The sequence below is a fragment of the Cimex lectularius genome, unplaced genomic scaffold, assembly GCF_000648675.2.
Source record: "Cimex lectularius strain Harlan isolate CLEC.00 unplaced genomic scaffold, Clec_2.1 scaffold114, whole genome shotgun sequence".
NCBI classification, from domain to species: Eukaryota; Metazoa; Arthropoda; class Insecta; order Hemiptera; family Cimicidae; genus Cimex; species Cimex lectularius.
This window is the reverse complement of record NW_019392782.1, coordinates 13,585-31,763: the sequence shown is the minus strand read 5'-3', so window position 1 is coordinate 31,763 and position 18,179 is coordinate 13,585. Positions and strand designations below refer to the sequence as shown.

The 18,179-nt window shown below is 33.6% G+C and overlaps 1 protein-coding gene across 1 annotated transcript; it reads left to right on the top strand.

The window, feature by feature from the left end:
• Window positions 1-759: 759 nt before the first annotated feature.
• On the top strand, window positions 760-17,452 carry LOC106663533 (forkhead box protein C2-A-like). The gene is made up of 3 exons (XM_014388427.2): window positions 760-1,128; window positions 14,233-14,595; window positions 16,991-17,452. The coding sequence occupies exons 1-3, from the start codon at window positions 982-984 to the stop codon at window positions 17,228-17,230; spliced, it is 750 nt and encodes a 249-aa protein (XP_014243913.1). The 5' UTR covers window positions 760-981; the 3' UTR covers window positions 17,231-17,452.
• The last annotated feature ends 727 nt before the right edge of the window (window positions 17,453-18,179 follow it).

Sequence of the window (18,179 nt, the reverse complement as noted above, 5' to 3'; positions counted from 1 at the left end):
TAGCGTTTTATAAATAAAAATTGTGTATAGAATCACCCGTGCGAAATTGATTGTTGTTTTTTCCTTTTTGATCTGTTTAGGTTTAATACACGAAAAACAGAATGTTCCCCGGGTTTTATCGTGACCGACAGGCCGTTAGAAAAGGAAAGCATTTTTATAATGTTAGAAAATTGTTAATGCCATATTTTCGGATTGAAGTAAAAGCAGGATTTGTTTTATTACGAGAGAGCACGAATTGTTTAAGCGAGCCGGACGCTCTTTTAACCGTAGAATGCCAAACAGGACTCGACATTGTTTGTGAGTTAGGCGCGACTGATAATGACAAAATAAACAAGCGGCCATGAGATCAATAAACATTCACCAAAGACAAACACGTCGACAATAATAGACGGCTGCAATTGATAAATAGGAGGAACGGCGGAGGAAGTACATGACAACTGGGATTGTCTCGGTTCGATTTTGTTTAAAAACAGTTTATCGTATAGTTAATTGTATTTTTCTATATATATATTATATAAAGAATCTATGGGTGTTTCGAGGCAGAAATTGGATGGGCTTTAGCGGAGTTGAGAGAGTGGAAAAAGTTTTCGGGTTTTAGTTTAGTCAGTGGGGTGGCGCGTCTTATCGGTGGGCCACGTCAGAACAAACAGGCAAACAATCAACACGGAAAGCAATCAAAACATGTGTTTCTCTCCGGTCGGTGTGTTTGCATAAGGACTGTGGGGCCCAAACAACTCATATTTAAATAAATAAACTTGGCGTCCCTCCCCCACTCCCAAAGTACACATCCATTTCAGTTTGTTTGTTTAGCTCTCTCGTTCGCTTTCCCTCTCCTTCTCGCACCCTCTCCCTCGTTCCCTCACTTCTCTCTTTCTCGCTCTCTCACTCTTTAGGGCGACGCGCCTCTGTTCTCTATTCTCAGTCCTCATCCCGACCTTCTACGAGTCGCATCGTCTTTCAAAGATTCAAATATGTTATAAAATGGACATGTTGGGAAGAAGCACAGTCGAAGATCTTAAGGAAAGGGAGAGCCTGCCCTTCGCGCATCTTCCTTACAGCCCTTACCCGGCCTACCTACAAGCCAGGCTTATACCTTACCTGCAACAGATCTACCTGGAAGCCGCACAGGTATTATAATCAACACTTCTCTTCCGTTTCTTAGGGGGTGGGAGTCACCCTTTCCCACCCCCTTTCCACTAATTAACTCCAGATCGTACAATTAAATTTCTGTTCATAAAACATAATGTGAAACCAATCTTGAACAATTCTCAAACTGTTCATCTAGGAGAGCATATATTTCAAACGAAAGTTTTTTATTGGTTAAGGACAGTACCATGAATTATTATTATTATAAAAGCGTTAAAAATACACAAAGCTTTAAATTTTTTTTTTAAATAATAATACATCATGGTATTATTCTTATCCAATAAAATCCTTTTTTTTAATATATATACTTTTCTGGATGGTCAGTTTGAGAATTGTGCAGGATAGGTCGCACTTTAAGTTTTATTTTTGTTAAGAAGAAGTGTGGCCTATCCTGCACAATTCTAAAAAAAAAAGGTTTTTATGGGTTAAGGGCAGTAGCAAGACGTATTGTTATAAAAAAACTTTTAACGCTTCGTGTATTTTTCTCGCTTTTAAACCCTGTTAATTGTTCAATATTGGTTTAAAATATACGAAACGTTAAAAAGCATTTTTTTTAATAATCATTGGTACTGTCCTAAACCAATAAAAACAATTTTTTTAATTTATGCTTTCCTGGATGATCCGTTTGAGAATTGTGCAGCATAGGTCACACATTAAGTTTTATTTTTGTGAAGAAGTGTGACCTATCCTGCACAATTCTCAAACTGACCATCCAGAAAAGTATATATATTTAAAAAAAAAAAGATTTTATTGGATAAGAATAGTACCATGATGTATTATAATTTTTAAAATTTTTTTAACGCTTTTATAATAATAATAATTCATGGGACTGTCCTTAACAATAAAAAACTTTCTTCTCTCAAAACGATTATCCAGGAAAGTATATATTTAAAAAATTGTTTTTATGGGGTAAGGGCAGTAGCAAGAAGTATTATTATAAAAAAATCACGCTTATGAACCCTCTTATTGCTGAATATTGGTTTAAAATAACATTCAAAATCAATTTTGTTAATAATAATAATAATAATAATAATAATAATAATCACTCTTCTTCTTCTTCACAAAAGTAAAACTCAGTGTGACCTATGCTGCACAATTCTCAAACTGACCATCTAGTAAAGTATATATTTAAAAAATGGATTTTATGAGTTAACGACAGTACCATGATGTATCATTATTTAAAAAAAATTGTAACGCTTCGTGTATTTTTAACACTTTTAACCCTATTAGTTGCTGGAGATTGGTTTAAAATATACGAAACGTTAAAAAGCAATTTTTTTAATAATTATAATTCATGGTACCGTCCTTAACCAACAAAAACCATTTTTTTTAAATATATACTTTCCTGGATAATTGGCTGCACAATTCTCAAATTGGCAATCCAGTAAAGTAATATATTTAAAAAAATGGATTTTATGCGTTAAGGACAATACCATGATTCATTATTACTAAAAAATATTTATATTTTTAACGTTTCGTTTATTTTAAACCACTCTTCAACAACTAAGAGAGTTGAAAGCGTTACAAAACCCGAAATGTTAAAAATAATGTTTTGTTTTAATAAAAAAATAATGGTATCCTAAACCCATAAAAATGATTAGGAGGATATCACATTATTAAAGAAACTGAACAATAGAGTAAAATTAATTACAAAAAACGAATTAACGCGAGTGTAGATGACCCAGTGCCGGTCCAAAAAGTCTTGCATATTCAAGAATTTTTATTAATAAACAGTTATAAAATGTATTGAAAATGCCATCGGCGTATTTGTACCAATGATCCGTTCGCCTCTTTCTCAAATGTTATATGACCTCGTTTTCTTCCTTTTCTTTTTGTGGTCCCTTCTTGAAGAAATTCGTTGGCTCTTTATCTTCACCGGCTATAAATATAGCCGTTTATCCAAACAATGATTTTTATTTTTTATCATTAACTAAACACAAAACGACGATAGAGCGGCTTATTCAAATTCCATACACTTATTTTCCGTCCAAGACATCAATGCGAGTTTTAAAATCTTTATGTGTTATGTTTTATATATATAATACATCGGGAGAGAGAGAGAGAGAGAGAGAGAGAGAGAGAGAGAGAGAGAGAGAGAGAGAGAATGTGTGTGTGGGGGAAAATTTAATTCTCTTCTTTGAAAAATTACCGAACTGCACAAATACCCGACCTTTTTATGCATTTTGATGAACAATGTAAAAACTTATATACATTAGCTTTTTCATATGAATTCCTCCCCCCCTTAAAAAATTAATTAAATTAATTTGGACACCATATCACCGTCAAGACCAATTGCTACATCTGTTATATAAATAATACACTTGGCGCCTTGTTGAATATATGTACTTGTAAATAATCATTAACATTACATAATTGTTTAGTCAAAAAACAAGTTAATCAATTTGTTATTCAATGCAACTTAACCTATGGACTGTTAACAAAAAGTAAATAATTTTTACGTTCAGCTTTTCCTAATGTTTTACATTTGAACATGGTTTTTTACATTACCCACTTTGAATATTTTTCATTTTTTGTGCTACTCTAACAAATTTGCAACCTCATAAGTATTATTAGGTTCAATTTTAATGACTAGTAATATTTTAAAAAGGCAAAGCATAAACTAGATATGATGTGAACGCATTTAAATTTAACCACGTTACTAAAAATAATTATTTTCCATCTCTTATTTTGCACCCTATTTTTTTTCTTCCTGATCTGACAAAAACCGATCAAAATTAATCCAAAATTTCCTTTGCAACGTGCAGAAAGGGGTGGGAAAATGACATTACTTAATGATGAACAGGTCTCTTGCGATGTCCTTACGAACACATGGGTGTACGCTTGTTTGACAGTATAACAAAACTAATGCATTTTTTCTTATTGTCTCTGAAGGATATCTAAGCATTTCTAGCATAGATAACACACGCAAACACGCAGAACATGTAGTTGTTAATACCAATGAAAGTAAGTGAAAGTATAAAAAATAACTATTAAATGAACAATAACACAAGGAACTTATAATTTTGTATATGATGTATGTAATACAATTAAAAAAGAAGATACACCCAGTTAAATAAAAATAAATAAATATAATGTTATTTCGCATAATCACTGGTATTTCGATATATAAATTTAAAAAACCCGCAAATTTAGGTCGACCTCTCTTNTAAATAGATTTTGGCTAAGTACGGTTAAAGTTAAATAAGTAAGAATAATACAAGTTATATAAACAAAATTAGATAAAGATTTTTGGTAAGAAAGAAAGAGAGAAAGAGAGAGAAGAAGAAGAAGAAGAGATGAAAACTGAGAAAATCATAGCAACTGTGAAAGAAGAGGGAGGGTGCATAGAATATAAATTTATTTTATAGACACTTAAATAGAGAGATAAGTAGAGGTAGAGAGAACTAGCGTGAGAGTGAAAATGAGAGAGAGAGAGAGAGAGAGAGAGAGAGAGAGAGAGAGAGAGAGAGACATAAACTATGTAAATTATAGAAACAGTGAGAAGAGATAGAGATCATAGTATAAATTATAGACATATTATCTATAGAAAGGAGGGAAAGAGAGAAATATAGGTAAATGGATAAAAACACGCTCGCGGTATGAATTACTGTCAGTGATAGACACATAGATAGATAAAAAGATAGGTAGAGATAGCGAGGAAGAAAGAGTTTTTCTAGGTAGAGAGAGAGAGAGAGAGAGAGAGAGAGAGAGAGAAAAAAACAGAGAGACAGAAACTGATAGTCCTACAAACATTGAGAAAAGGGTGAGTGCATAGAATACGAATTAGATAAACACTTGTTAGATAGATAGAGATATAGGTAGTGATGAAGAGATGGGGAGTAATAGTAAGAGTGAGTGAGAGAAAATGAAAGGGAAATGCGAGAGAAAGGTGCGTAGATTACATGGATACATTATTAGTTAGGCAAAGCGGATATTAAGACGTGATGACACGACGAGTAAGTGTATGTCATAGCGGGAGGGAATCTGTTCGAAACACACACACACACAAAAGAAAAAAGTTTCACCATTATTACATTACAACATAACAAACACAGGTATATCAATAAAGTGGGATGGGATTTTGTTAGTATTGATAGTTTTACGGATTTTAAGCTAGAGGACAAAGATCGACATGTGCAGTTTAATAACTTACAGCTGCTAGCTACTAGAATCCCCACTTGTTCTGTTGGCCGTGTCTGTATGAAAACAGTAAAGGATTTTCTTTTCTTTTTTATTAAGCTTTGTAACAGTATCGTTTCTTTATTTTCATTGCAACTGATATGAACGGTATATTTTTTCCTCTCACGTACCAAAATTAACTGTCCCTAAAAAATATCTTCAATATCTCGGAACGTTAATTTGTACTGGCCTGTCCTCCCGATAAGAAACTTGTTTTAAATAAATCAATCTTCATAAACAAAATATGACTTAAAAAAAAGAAAAGAAAAGATGTCTTTATATAGAGGAGAGGAATATTGTATAAGATTATTTCTAAAAATATTTTCCAGATAGGGAGTCATAGAATATTTTTAATTTATACACCAGATTGAAGGGGGAGGGAAATAAAAACAAAAACAATATCCTACTAATATGAGATATCGCCATTGGTTATCATCGTATCGTTGTATGGCTTGTTTATTGTTTAATAACAAAAACACAAGAAAATAAGATAATTGGGTTATAGGTCGGATTATTAAGTAAACTGTCGAAAGGTCGATAAACTATAAACTAAAATCATAAAGATTTGTTCGACGTAAAAAAACCTGCATTATTAATATTTAAGCAAAAATTCACAATGAAAACCTAGGTGAATATTTCAATAAGAACGAAAATATTCGGATTTGTTTATCCATTAATATTAAGGTGAGGGAGGGAAAGACTGATATAAGTGTAGATCCAAGCGGGGAGTATCAGTTAGACAGAGAAAGAAATTCAGAGAGAGGAGGTGATAAAGAGAAAGAGGAAATGAGAGATGAAGCGAAAAGGGCGACAGATTGAAAGACATACATGAATAAATGAATTAGCCTACTAGCTAGATAAATAAATAGAAAACGAGTTAATAGGTAGAGAGATAAAGAGAAATAGAAAGAAGTAGAGTGAGAGAGAAAGAAAGAGAGAGTGCGAGAGTTGGAAAAGTACGACGATAAAAATACACTTAGAATATGACATGGAGAATGGAGATTTGATAGAGACATATCTTCATAAAGTAAAAATAGAGGTAGATAGATAGAGAGAAAAGAATCTAACTAAGAAAGTAATAGAAAACATTGGAGGGGGATTGTGAATAGACTATGATTTAGAGACTGGTATAGCAACATTCATAGTTCAAGAGATCGATAGAGAAATACACAGTTAAATAGATAAAGAGCGAGAGAAAGAGAGAAGAGAGAGAAGAAGCGAGATACCGAGAGAAAGAAAGGTAGATTAATTTACAACAATATGCACTGAGGATGAATTAGAGACGCTGACAGACTCATAAATAGTTAGAGAAATAGGTAGAAAGCGAGGAGGAGTAAGAGAGTGAGAGAGGAGGGTTTAGAGAAAGTGAAGGAAACTGAGAATGAGCCAGAGATTCGTACAGATAAAGAGAGGTAGAATGAGAGTGTGTGTGTGTGTGTGTGTGTGTGTGTGTGGTGTGTGTGTGTGAGAATGAGAGAGAGAGAGAGAGTGAGAGAGAGAATTCACCTGAGGGGTGAATACAAGTTTGGGAGTTGTTCCTACAAGTTCAATTTCATAGATTTACAAAAAAAATTTTCTTTATGTAAATAAACGCACGATACTATTCTGAGGATGGTGTTATAAGCTCAGAAAGCATGTCAAGTGCTCGAATTTCTTTTTACATCAAACCCTAACCAGAAACCTGATTAATCAAGGGGGTAGGGTACATAGGGTACATAAATAAGATAGGTAGATCGATATGAAGAAATATTTTGACAAAAATCCCAGTTAAAACTGCATATCTCCCCTTAAAAAAATACTAATTTTTAAACTAAAACATCATCAAAGTAGAATAATGCATAAAGTTCAAATGAACATTTTGCACATTAACTACCTATTTATATCTCTTTCTTTTTTCGCGCTAACTTTTCGCACTTCTTTATCTCTCTCTTGCTCCCTCTCACTCTCCTTCTGTATTTCACTATCTATCTAACTCATACTATATCAATTTATTTATCTATCTATCCACCTTATTATTTCGCACTCTCTTCCTCCTCACTCTCGACTTCTGAGTTTCTGCCTCGCTCTCTCGGTAGAGAAATAGATCGATGGAGATGAACGTAGGAAGAATGAATGTACGAAAATAGAGAAAGAGGGAGAGTGAGAGTGAGAGGGAGATGCCATTACTCACGAGCACATAGCACACAGACACAATCTCTCTCTTTCTATCTCTATTCTCACTCTCTACCACACTACTTCTCCCTCTATCTATTTATCCATATCTTTAACTAATGTTTTATACACTCTCTTCTTCTTTTTTCCCATCACTTTCTCAGATTTTTCCCTTTTCCCTCTCTCTCTCTCCCTCCCTCTCATTATCCTTCTGTATGTCACTACCCATCTAACTCATATTCTAATGATGTATTTATTTATCTACCCACCGTATTATTTCGTACCCTCTTCCTCCTCACAATTCTCTCGCCTTATCAGTTTCTGTCTGTCCGTCTGTCCGTCTGTCTGTCTGTCTGTCTGTCTATCTGTCTGTCTGTCTATCTGTCTGTCTGTCTATCTTTCTGTCTGTCTGTCTCTCTCTCTCTCTCTCTCTCTCTCTCTCTCTCTCTCTCTCTCTCTCTCTCTCTCTCTCTCTCTCTCCCTCCCCCTCCCTCCCTCTATATATCTCTATCATCCATCTATCCTTTTTTCTATATCTCCCCTTTAAAAAAATACAAATGAATTAAAAATTGAAAGTTAATTTTCCTAAAATTAATCTAGCTTAACTTAGTAGTAGACTAATAAAAAGGTTGGTTGCATTTCCATTGTTAAAATCAGATCTTTTTGTCAGAATGGAGGCTGTACAGCTGTACATGTGCAAAAGACAATTGTAAACTAACAACACTTGGATTCAGGAAAATAAAAATCTTATAGATAAATTCGGTTCGCCTCTCGTGTGCTGAACATGCACTCGAAACATTCAATTTGAAACCCTCTTATCAATAATTATATTTTTTTTTACCGAGGGTATTTCAACTACGAGTTTATATGAACCGTTTATCGGGTTCGAATGCAGGGCAGCTGGATTCGAACCCGCGATCTTTACCTTACAGCAATGAACGCCGTGTCAAGGCCTAAACAGTAGCGGCCACCCCCCCTCCCCAACTATATTTTTTTAACTATTAGTATTTTTTTATAAAAGTGTATTTAGAAAAGATATCAAAATATTACATTTTTTTACAAAGCGATACTTGTAATGGCATGAAATAGTCGTCTGCCAAACTATTATTATTATTATTACTATTATATAATACTAGGTAAAATTTAATTTTAAAAACATAAAACTTGTTTCCTATGATTCTGTAAACATAAGTCTCATGTCTGCCTGGAAAAGGATTTGCCTTTTTGTAAGCCTGCCGTACCGAATCTTCAATCATAAAAGATAAATCATTCATTGCCTTTTTTGAGTCTTGAACCAGTCGCCCATGTGGCTGTCATTCTCCCCAAATGTCTCCCAGGTCTTTATACAATACTCTTCATTCGTAAAAACAAATACGACAGATTATTTTATGTTTTGCTGTATTTCTTTTTAATATACATGCATGTTAATGGACAATAGATGTGATATTTGTGATGTCTTCTTGAATCGGACGCCTTGTTTGGTCTAGGAAAAATCGTCACATCGGGCTAGCAAACATTTTATTTTTTACAATATAAAAAGTACTATTTTTAAAATTACGTTTAAACAAAAATTATCTCGACGTTTTTAAATGAATGCTCATGTTTTCTTACATAACGAAGTTATTTTGTCAATAAAGATAAAATGCTTATCTCGTGTTTATTTATAAATCGTACTTTTTTCTTCACTCCGTTTCTAAAGTACATTTAAAAAATACAGAAAAATGAGAAATCTCTCTAAATAAAAAGAACTTTTAGAAGTAGCAAAGCCCTGTTTTCTTCATAGCGTAGGAGTGTAATATGAATCTAGAACATAAAGCCGACTTAATAAAAATAAATCGCAATGAAATGCAATTATTTTTCAGTTTTATGGAGAGAATAGATTACAAGGGAGGATCGTCGAGCTTAAAATAAAAGACATCGGTTCATGATCTTTGGATCCGCTTGTGTCACATCAATTATCAATAATGATCGATCTTCTTCGGTTCATTAGCACCCAGGCCACCCAGCGAAATTTCACATTCAAACACGGCCAGATGTTCGTGTTTTGACTTTGAGGAGAGTAGTGGATGTTAATTTCGATTTAACCGAGGAAACCGAATGTTGATGTTGTCCGGTTTATTTTTAGTGTTTGCGATAATGTTTGGTGTTCCTGTGAACCGGTCGTGGGCGGCCGAGGGGATTTGAAATCTCGTCACAAACTATTGGTCTGATCTCCCAACGCTCATTATTATTAGTCAGGCTTTTTATCTTTTTATTTATTTATTTTCATCTTTGTCCAATCAGGAGATAAAAAATAATTGCCACAGTACAAAACTACATTAGAAATTTACAATTATTCTACGATATATTGGGTTGTCCGGAAAATAATGCAGGATTTTAAGTTTTCATTAAAAAAAATCTATATAAAATATTCTGTTTACGTTTACAGGATTACTCATTTGTATGAATGTCAACACTTATTAATCCTCTTCCAAATGATATTGTTTGTTTACCTCTGTAGCATTCCGCTACTTGGAAATAATTCAGTCATCCTTATAATGTCAAAGCGAGAATTTCGTACGATTTTCTTTTACGAGTTTAAACTCGGCCGAAGCGGAGCCCAAACGGCTAGAAACATTAACCAAGTCTGGGGCGAGGGTTGTGTTAATGAGTGCACTGTGCAAAGGTGGTTTAAAAAATTTCGGGAGGGAGATTTCAGCCTTGAAGATGAAGAAGGTCGTGGAAGGCCTTCCTCTCTTAATGATGATGTTCTGCGATCAGTGGTGGAAGAAAACCCCAAAACAACTGTTCGAGAACTTGCAGAGCAACTCAAAGTCAGTAAAACGACCGTCGCTGACCACCTCAAGGCGATGGGAAAGTGAAAAAACTCGAAAATTGGGTTCCACACTCATTAAACGATCGCCAAAAAATCAGCGCTTTGATGTTTGTGCATCACTTCTTTGTCGAAACAAAAATGACCCATTTCTGGCCAGAATTGTTACATGTGACGAAAAGTGGATTCTCTACGATAACACTAGACGTTCTGGACAGTGGCTCGACAAAGGAGAAGCTCCAAAGCCCCCAACTCATCAAAAAAAGGTAATGGTTACGGTATGGTGGGCTTCATTTGGTTTAATACACTACAGCTTCTTAAATCCTGGCGAAACCATCAATGCTGAATCATACTGTAACCAAATTAATACCATGCATCAGAAATTGGCAGTAATGAAGCCCTCTTTGGTCAATCGGAAAGGGCCCATTTTGTTGCATGACAACGCTCGACCACATGTGTCACGTGTAACGTCACAAAAATTATTGGAGCTTGGCTATGAAACTTTGCCTCACCCACCCTACTCTCCGGACCTCTCGCCTACTGACTACCATTTTTTTAGACACCTGGACCACTACTTACAACACATAATATTCAAAAATCAAACGGAACTGGAAAATGCATTTATTGACTTTATCAATTCTAAAAATTCTGAATTCTACTCAGACGGAATTAATAAGTTACCAACACGTTGGGAGAAATGTATTGAGAGTATGGGAAATTATTTTGATTAAAGAACATTGCTTTAAAGTAACTAGTTTCTTTTTTTTTGTTTAATACCAAAATCCTGCATTATTTTCCGGACAACCCAATAGTTGTTTTTCAATTAAATTACACTTGCTGTTTATACTCAAATACCAGGGATACGTGATACTTTTATTTATTAAGTGTTACAGCGTAGAACATGTGTCCTTTTTTCCTGCTACTGCTGCTAATTTAAATACATATTATCTCTTGGTAATTTAACTTAAATATCAAGATTACAAAAAATTATAATACAGTGGAGTGCAGCAAATATAACATAAAAATAAGTGGAATATATTAACTTAAGCATAATGATACTACACGTATACAGTAATGAAAATACAGTGTAGCATATTACTATAGCTTTAATACTTTTTTTGAATAATAATCAATAACTAATGTAAATATATTATCAATGTAACAACAAAATTTAAAAAACAACCACGAAAAAATCATTTAAAAAAGCAACTTAATAGATGAATAAATAATAGATGTAAGAAATACACGAATGTATAAGTACTCAAATTCATCATTGAAGCTTTAAAGTAATACTCGTGATAACAACAATTAAATTCAATATTAACAGGTTATGTGTGGTGATTAGTGACCGTTAATCGATATTTATTTAGAAATCGTGAGATGGGTCTGGTGTGATGTAGGTACAAACAATGTTTGTAAATCCCAGGCCCTGAAGATGATCTCAATAAAGATCGAAACGTTGGCACGATAAAGAAAATGTTTTTCTGAAACCTACATTACACCAGACCGCATCTCACGATTTCTAAATAAATAAATTAACAGGTTATTTCCAGTGTAGAGATGAGGGTACATAATAATGAAAGAGAGTGCTAAAAGAACAATTACATATTGGAGAGAGAGAGAGAGAGAGAGAGAGAGAGAGAGAGAGAGAGAGAGAAGGGAAAGAAACTCAGAAAATGATGGAAACCGCGAAAAAAGAGAAGAATAAAAAAGAAAAGGCAGGGATAGATCGATTAGATAGAAACAGAGATAGAGAGAGATCAAAAGTGAATAAAAAGTGAATAAGAAACGGAAATATAGGAAGTGTGTATTAAACAAGAGTTAAAATCATGGATAAATAGAGAGATAGAGAGAGAGAGTGTGTGTGTGAATCGAGTTAGGAAGAGGGAGAGAAAGAGAGAGTGAGGGGGGAAAGAAACTGAGAAAGTGATGGAAACCGTGAGAAAAGAGGACGAGTGAGTTAAAGGAGTTAAGACATGGATAAACAGATAGAACGAGAAGTAGTGTGAGTAAAAGTAGAGAGTGAGAATCGAGATAGATAGAAAGAGGGAGAGAGACTGAGTCTGTGTGCGCGTGAGTAGTGGTATCATTCGCTTTCTCTCACTCCTATTCTCTATTTTTTGTCCATTCACTCTTTCTATCTAAATCTCTATCCATCTCGGCTTCTATATCTACTTACATTGCTCACTGTACCTACTTGCGAATGAGTGGTATCTAGCTATGTAATCATACCACACAGACATACTATTTATATTTTTACATACATACTATATTTTTCTTTAAATTTGCATTTCTCCTTCACCTATCTTTCTCACTAACCTCCTCTATTCCCCTTGCTTGTACTCTTTTCATTCACTTTTGATCTTTCTCTATTTCTTTATTATGTCTATCTAATCTAGCTATCCATGTCTTTTCTTTTTACTCTTCACTTTTCTCACTGTTTCTATCACTTACGCAGTTTCTGTCCCTTCTCTCACTCGCTCTCTCTCTCTCTCTCTCTTTCACTCTCTCTCATTCTTTCTCTCTCTCTCACTCTTTCATTCTCCCTCTCTCTCTTTCACTCTCTCTCTCTCTATCTATCTATCTCTCTCTTTCACTCTCTCTCTCACTCTTTCATTCTCCCTCTCTCTCTTTCACTCTCTCTCACTCTCTCTCTTTCTCTTTCTCTTTCTCTTTCCCTTTCCCTCTCTCTCTCCCTCCCACTCTATCTATCTCTATCATCCATCCCCCTCCCCCGTCAACTTTTCGTTGAAGTTTTTCTCGTTAAATTTTCTCCTTAAGTGTAAAAGAAGTCATTCGCGAGATTTTTAAATAAAACAATATTCATTAATTAATTCTCCTTCATTCAGTCACTCTGAAATCACTACCCTTTCGCCCTTTCTTCCGTCAGTTTATCTCTCTCACTCTATATTTCTCTCTTATCCTCTCTCATTCACTCACTCTCACTCTCTCTCTCTCTCTCTTCCTTTCTTTCTTTCTTTCTTTCTCTTCACGTTAAATAGTAGAAAAGTCCAAGAGGCCTAATTTTTCATAATTAAATAAAGCAAATAAAGCGATCAATCAAGTAATCGCTTTCTATCCCTCTTTCCACTATGTGAGTTTCTGTTTTTTCTATTTTCTAACTTTCTCTATCTATCGATTTCTCTATATGCATACAAACACACAAAACATGAGCAAAATCTTCCCAAACATTTCTTGTTTATTGACCCACGTTCCTTGAAATACGGCAGAATGGAAGCAAGAAAATGTGAAATTCGGGCGTTAAATTTTCTGAGTTTGGTAAACATTTAAAACGAATAAAAACGTAACGCCAGCTATTTATGATTTATGTTATAAATCCTTACCACTATCATATTTATATACTTTCTTATGGTTTATTTTTCATAGTACCACATTTATCACTAGTTAAAAATCATCTTTGGGTCCGTCTGTCTTAATTTTTTACAATAATTCAACGAGAATGAAATTCTGAATGCAGAATCTTTTAACCGTTTCTTTTATTAGATCTGTATAATCGTAAAACGGTTTGTTTGTTGAGTGAACCGACCGGAAGTGAATAATTTCTTTCAAAACAGCAGTGATGGGCATCAAAACAACTGTCTTAAAGCAGGGCGAAAAAATAACAGAAACAATGACAGCCATAGACTAAGTCCAACAACACATAACTTTTGATAGAATAAAACACTAAATAACTCTGTTAATGTGGCCTAAGCTAAGATTAAAACTGTGTGAGAAAATTGGACAAACTGCCAAAATTCTGTATTTGAAATTGATACTTTCATCCATAAGCCTGTGAAAAAATAAAGCACCAATTCTGAACTTTATCATCTCCCTTGAAAGAACTCCCAAAATAATACTATAATTATGTAACATTTATTTATAGAAAATGTATACGTTCAAGGCAATAGATTAATTTGTTGAATTTTGTTTTGTTCTTTTTACAGAAGCAGACTGAACGAGACACAAGCCATTTTATATATCCGAGGTTTGAAAAACCTCCATACTCGTATATCGCCCTCATAGCGATGGCTATATCATCATCACCCGAAAAAAGACTGACACTGAGTGGAATTTATCAGTACATAATTGAAAGATTCCCTTACTACAGGGAAAATAGGCAAGGATGGCAAAATTCAATTAGGCACAACCTTTCGCTAAATGACTGTTTTATTAAAGTGCCAAGGGAAAGAGGGGAGGGTGGAGGAAAAGGAAGCTACTGGATGTTAGACCCGATCGCAGCTGCCAATATGTTTGAAAGGGGGAACTACAGAAGGAGGAAAACTAGGAAATCTAGAGAAATGCCCCATGTAAGCTTTCAAGAATGAAACGATGTACAAATTTTTATCTTAATTTTAAGACAATCCTAAAAACTATAAATGGAATAGCAAACAATCAATATTTTAATGGACAATATGAGAATGAATCGATGATCTATATAAAAGAAATTTAACTTTTCGAATATAAACCATTTTAACTCCTTCACACAGAATGTTAATATAAAATGTCTTAATTGAGTTGAGGGTCCCTCTAAAATGTACAACTGTACTAAAATCATTAGTGATTTTCAAGAAACCATATCAAATTTTTTTTTTTTTTAAATGCCAAAATTTGTATACCAATTGATTTTATACAAAAATTCATTTGTAACTTGTGATAAAGAAGGCATTGCAATTAATTATTATTATTATTTTCAATAATAATAAAACTACAAGATTATAGACAAGAATGAGATAAAGAGGATTAAAATCACTCATTGCCATGCGGTGGTATCGCCACTATCAAGCCTGTACAAACTAGATTAAAATTAGAGTTTATGTGATTTCCTAATTCATTATGGCTCAAGAAATAAGTTTATATAATAATCTAATTTCTACAGCCTAATGATGAGGACACAATGATTGATAATTTTGCATAAAAAGTTTGTAACTTTTTGTTAGAAGTAGTAGGAAACATGTTCTTACAAAGAGTTTGGGCTTGTATAATTCAATAAAACCAATAAATATTATTTTGTTCATTATAATACACGGCATGTATCTATGTAGTAACGAAACCTATAAACCATGGTCAGATTTTTTGTGATGATTTCTATCTTTGATCAAAAAACAAGCCTTCTAGTTTTTACACCTGGCAATGTATGAAATGTTTTCCCCTTGACGTGTTGCCTGCAGAGCACTCACACTGTTAGTACTTTTGGAATTAACATGCCAAGCGAGCCACTTACTCAAGTGAAACGACTTATTTCTATATTTAAAGACTTCCCCCTATTTAAGGGCCAGGAAACATTTTGGCGGTAGTCTGAAGGAGTGAGGTCAGGATGGACAGAGAAGCTCAAATCTATGCACTCTGGAAATATTTGACTTTTTATGTCAAAAAGTGTGTCCAGTTTGTTGACAGTTTATATTTAATCAAAATTATTATTAAATAGTGAATTTATAAATAAATCTGAACAAAACAAATGATTAATTAATTAAAAAAAAATAACACTGTGGACATCTAAATCAAATAAATAATTAATTGTGATTTTTCATGGGGTCTGCTGGGTAATGAACTGTAATTGTCATTATTAACCATTTTGAGGTCACGATGGATGGAGAAGCTCAATTCCCGATATTTAATCAATTTTATTAAACAGAGAAATTATAAATAAATCTGAATAAAATGAATTATTAAAATAAAATAACAAACATTTAAATAAAATTAATAAAAATTATTTAATTGAAAGATCTGTGGATGGGTGGATACATTATGGCATTTCACCATCTTCAGTGCTAGGTCTGGGTGATTTTGATCGTCAACGACCAAAATACCAATTTTCAGTTCAATTTTTTCATCTTTTGGCACACATTTTTTCTACATACAGGAGACCCTAGTTATCAAAGAGCTTATATAAATCACACAAAAAAAGACTTGGTATCACGCGAAACAATATTTTTAGAAAATTGGACTTAACTCTTATTTAAGCCATAACATTCTTTGTTTGTTGATTTAAAGTAAAATTTACCAATTAGTTTAAAAAATACCAATAAAACATTACTTAGGTAGACTGATGGTAAGCCTGTCAGACTTTTGGCACATAGACCATGCAGTTGAGGGTTCGATTCCACCCTTCAACCCTGGAATTTTCTTCCATGCTCTTTTGAATAGAGATATTGGGATATGAACATTAATACTTTCCAGGGGAATTGGTGGACGCAACGGTTTTAGTGTTGACACGGGGCTCAAGGTTACGGTAAAGATCCTGGGTTCAAATGCAGGGACGCTGGTTTCAAAACTATAATACCTACAAATGGAATTTTTTCCAAAACACCGGCACCCCGAGGAAAAATTACTTTCCAAGTTATGATTCCTTTCTCCAGTTGGTTATTGTAAAATCATACATAGAAAAATATAATCTATCTTAAAAAATCGTCAAAAAAGGTTGAAAATTCGGTCATGGCTTAATGGAATTGAGATACAATTAAGAAATTTTGATCTGCCCTGTACTAAAAACAATACACTATATTTTTGGTGATAAAAACAATATCAATGGATTTGAATTAGATATAATAAACTACTGCATATTAAATAGTGGTAATTTAATGTTATTAATAGATAATGGGAATTATGTTAAAAATGAAAATATAGTGGATAAAAGACTAGAAAAGTTAAAAAAATAAGTTAAAGTATGTAAACATTTGTTTCATTTTAAGCGTTTGGTTTTAGATTGGCTTTGACAAGAGCTTGGGTCTGCACAAGGTTGATCAACGCCACCAGTTAAACAGGGCGAGTGTCATCACGACGGCGACAAAGCCAAATATTATAACAATAGAAATTAGCACGGACCCGGACAACACAGTCACGCTGTCATCAAAGCAGGATTTGAAAACGACTGAAGTCAAACCGTCTCTTTTCACAATAGAAAATCTAATAAAACAAGAGACGCAAACACAAAGTGACAATTGAAAAAGAGAAAATAATTGAGAAACTTAGTCAATGTTTATGATTTTTTTTGTTATAAGATTAGTTTGTACATATTTTTTTTAATTTTTCATGTTTTAAGTTTTTTTGTAAATAAAGAAATGAGGAAAACATACTGTACATATGTATTTACATAGTCAATCTATCCGATGAGACAATTTAAATATAAATATTTATAAAATCCTACCTCATTTATTTCATTTTTAACTTCTTTTTTTTAATCTTAACTCCAGAAATTCAACCAAAATATATGATGTATGCTATTAATTAAACATATTTCTAAGTGTTTGTTGTTATCATTTGGGATCATTTTAATTATATCCTTTAAAATATGTGTACAGTTTAAGTCATTGTCATCTGAACGTTTTTGTAAGGCGTGTTGGTCAATACTGTAATATTTTGTTGAGTACTGTGAAATGATGATGGTATTTTATAAATTGTGTTCTGGTACAAACCAGCGAGTATAGACTGTCCATTTGTAACACTTTCTCACCCGTTGAAAACGTCAAAATGTAACATTTGACGAGCATACGGTTAATTATAGGCAGGCTAAGATCAGTCTTGTAACAAGTAAATTTGTAACAGGGAATACAGTCGAACTTCCCTAAATGGACACTTCTAATAATTAATAATAATAATAATTTGGGGGGTTTAAGGGCTGCCAAACAGCTGAGGTCATCACTGGTCCTTCCTGCATAATTTTCTTCTTCTGATTTTGTTTTTAAACACTACTAAGCTGGAAGCTGAGCAATGCGCCAAACCCAGAGACTATTAAATCACGGCATGCTGCTACAGCAAACTGTCAATAGGCATGATCCTGCCATAGCCGTGGCAGAGTACATCAGACACACCCAGCATCAGTAGTATTCGATATCATGGTTGTACCCACTTTATTCTGCTTATAACTTAATTTTAGTACCCTGAGATCACACAA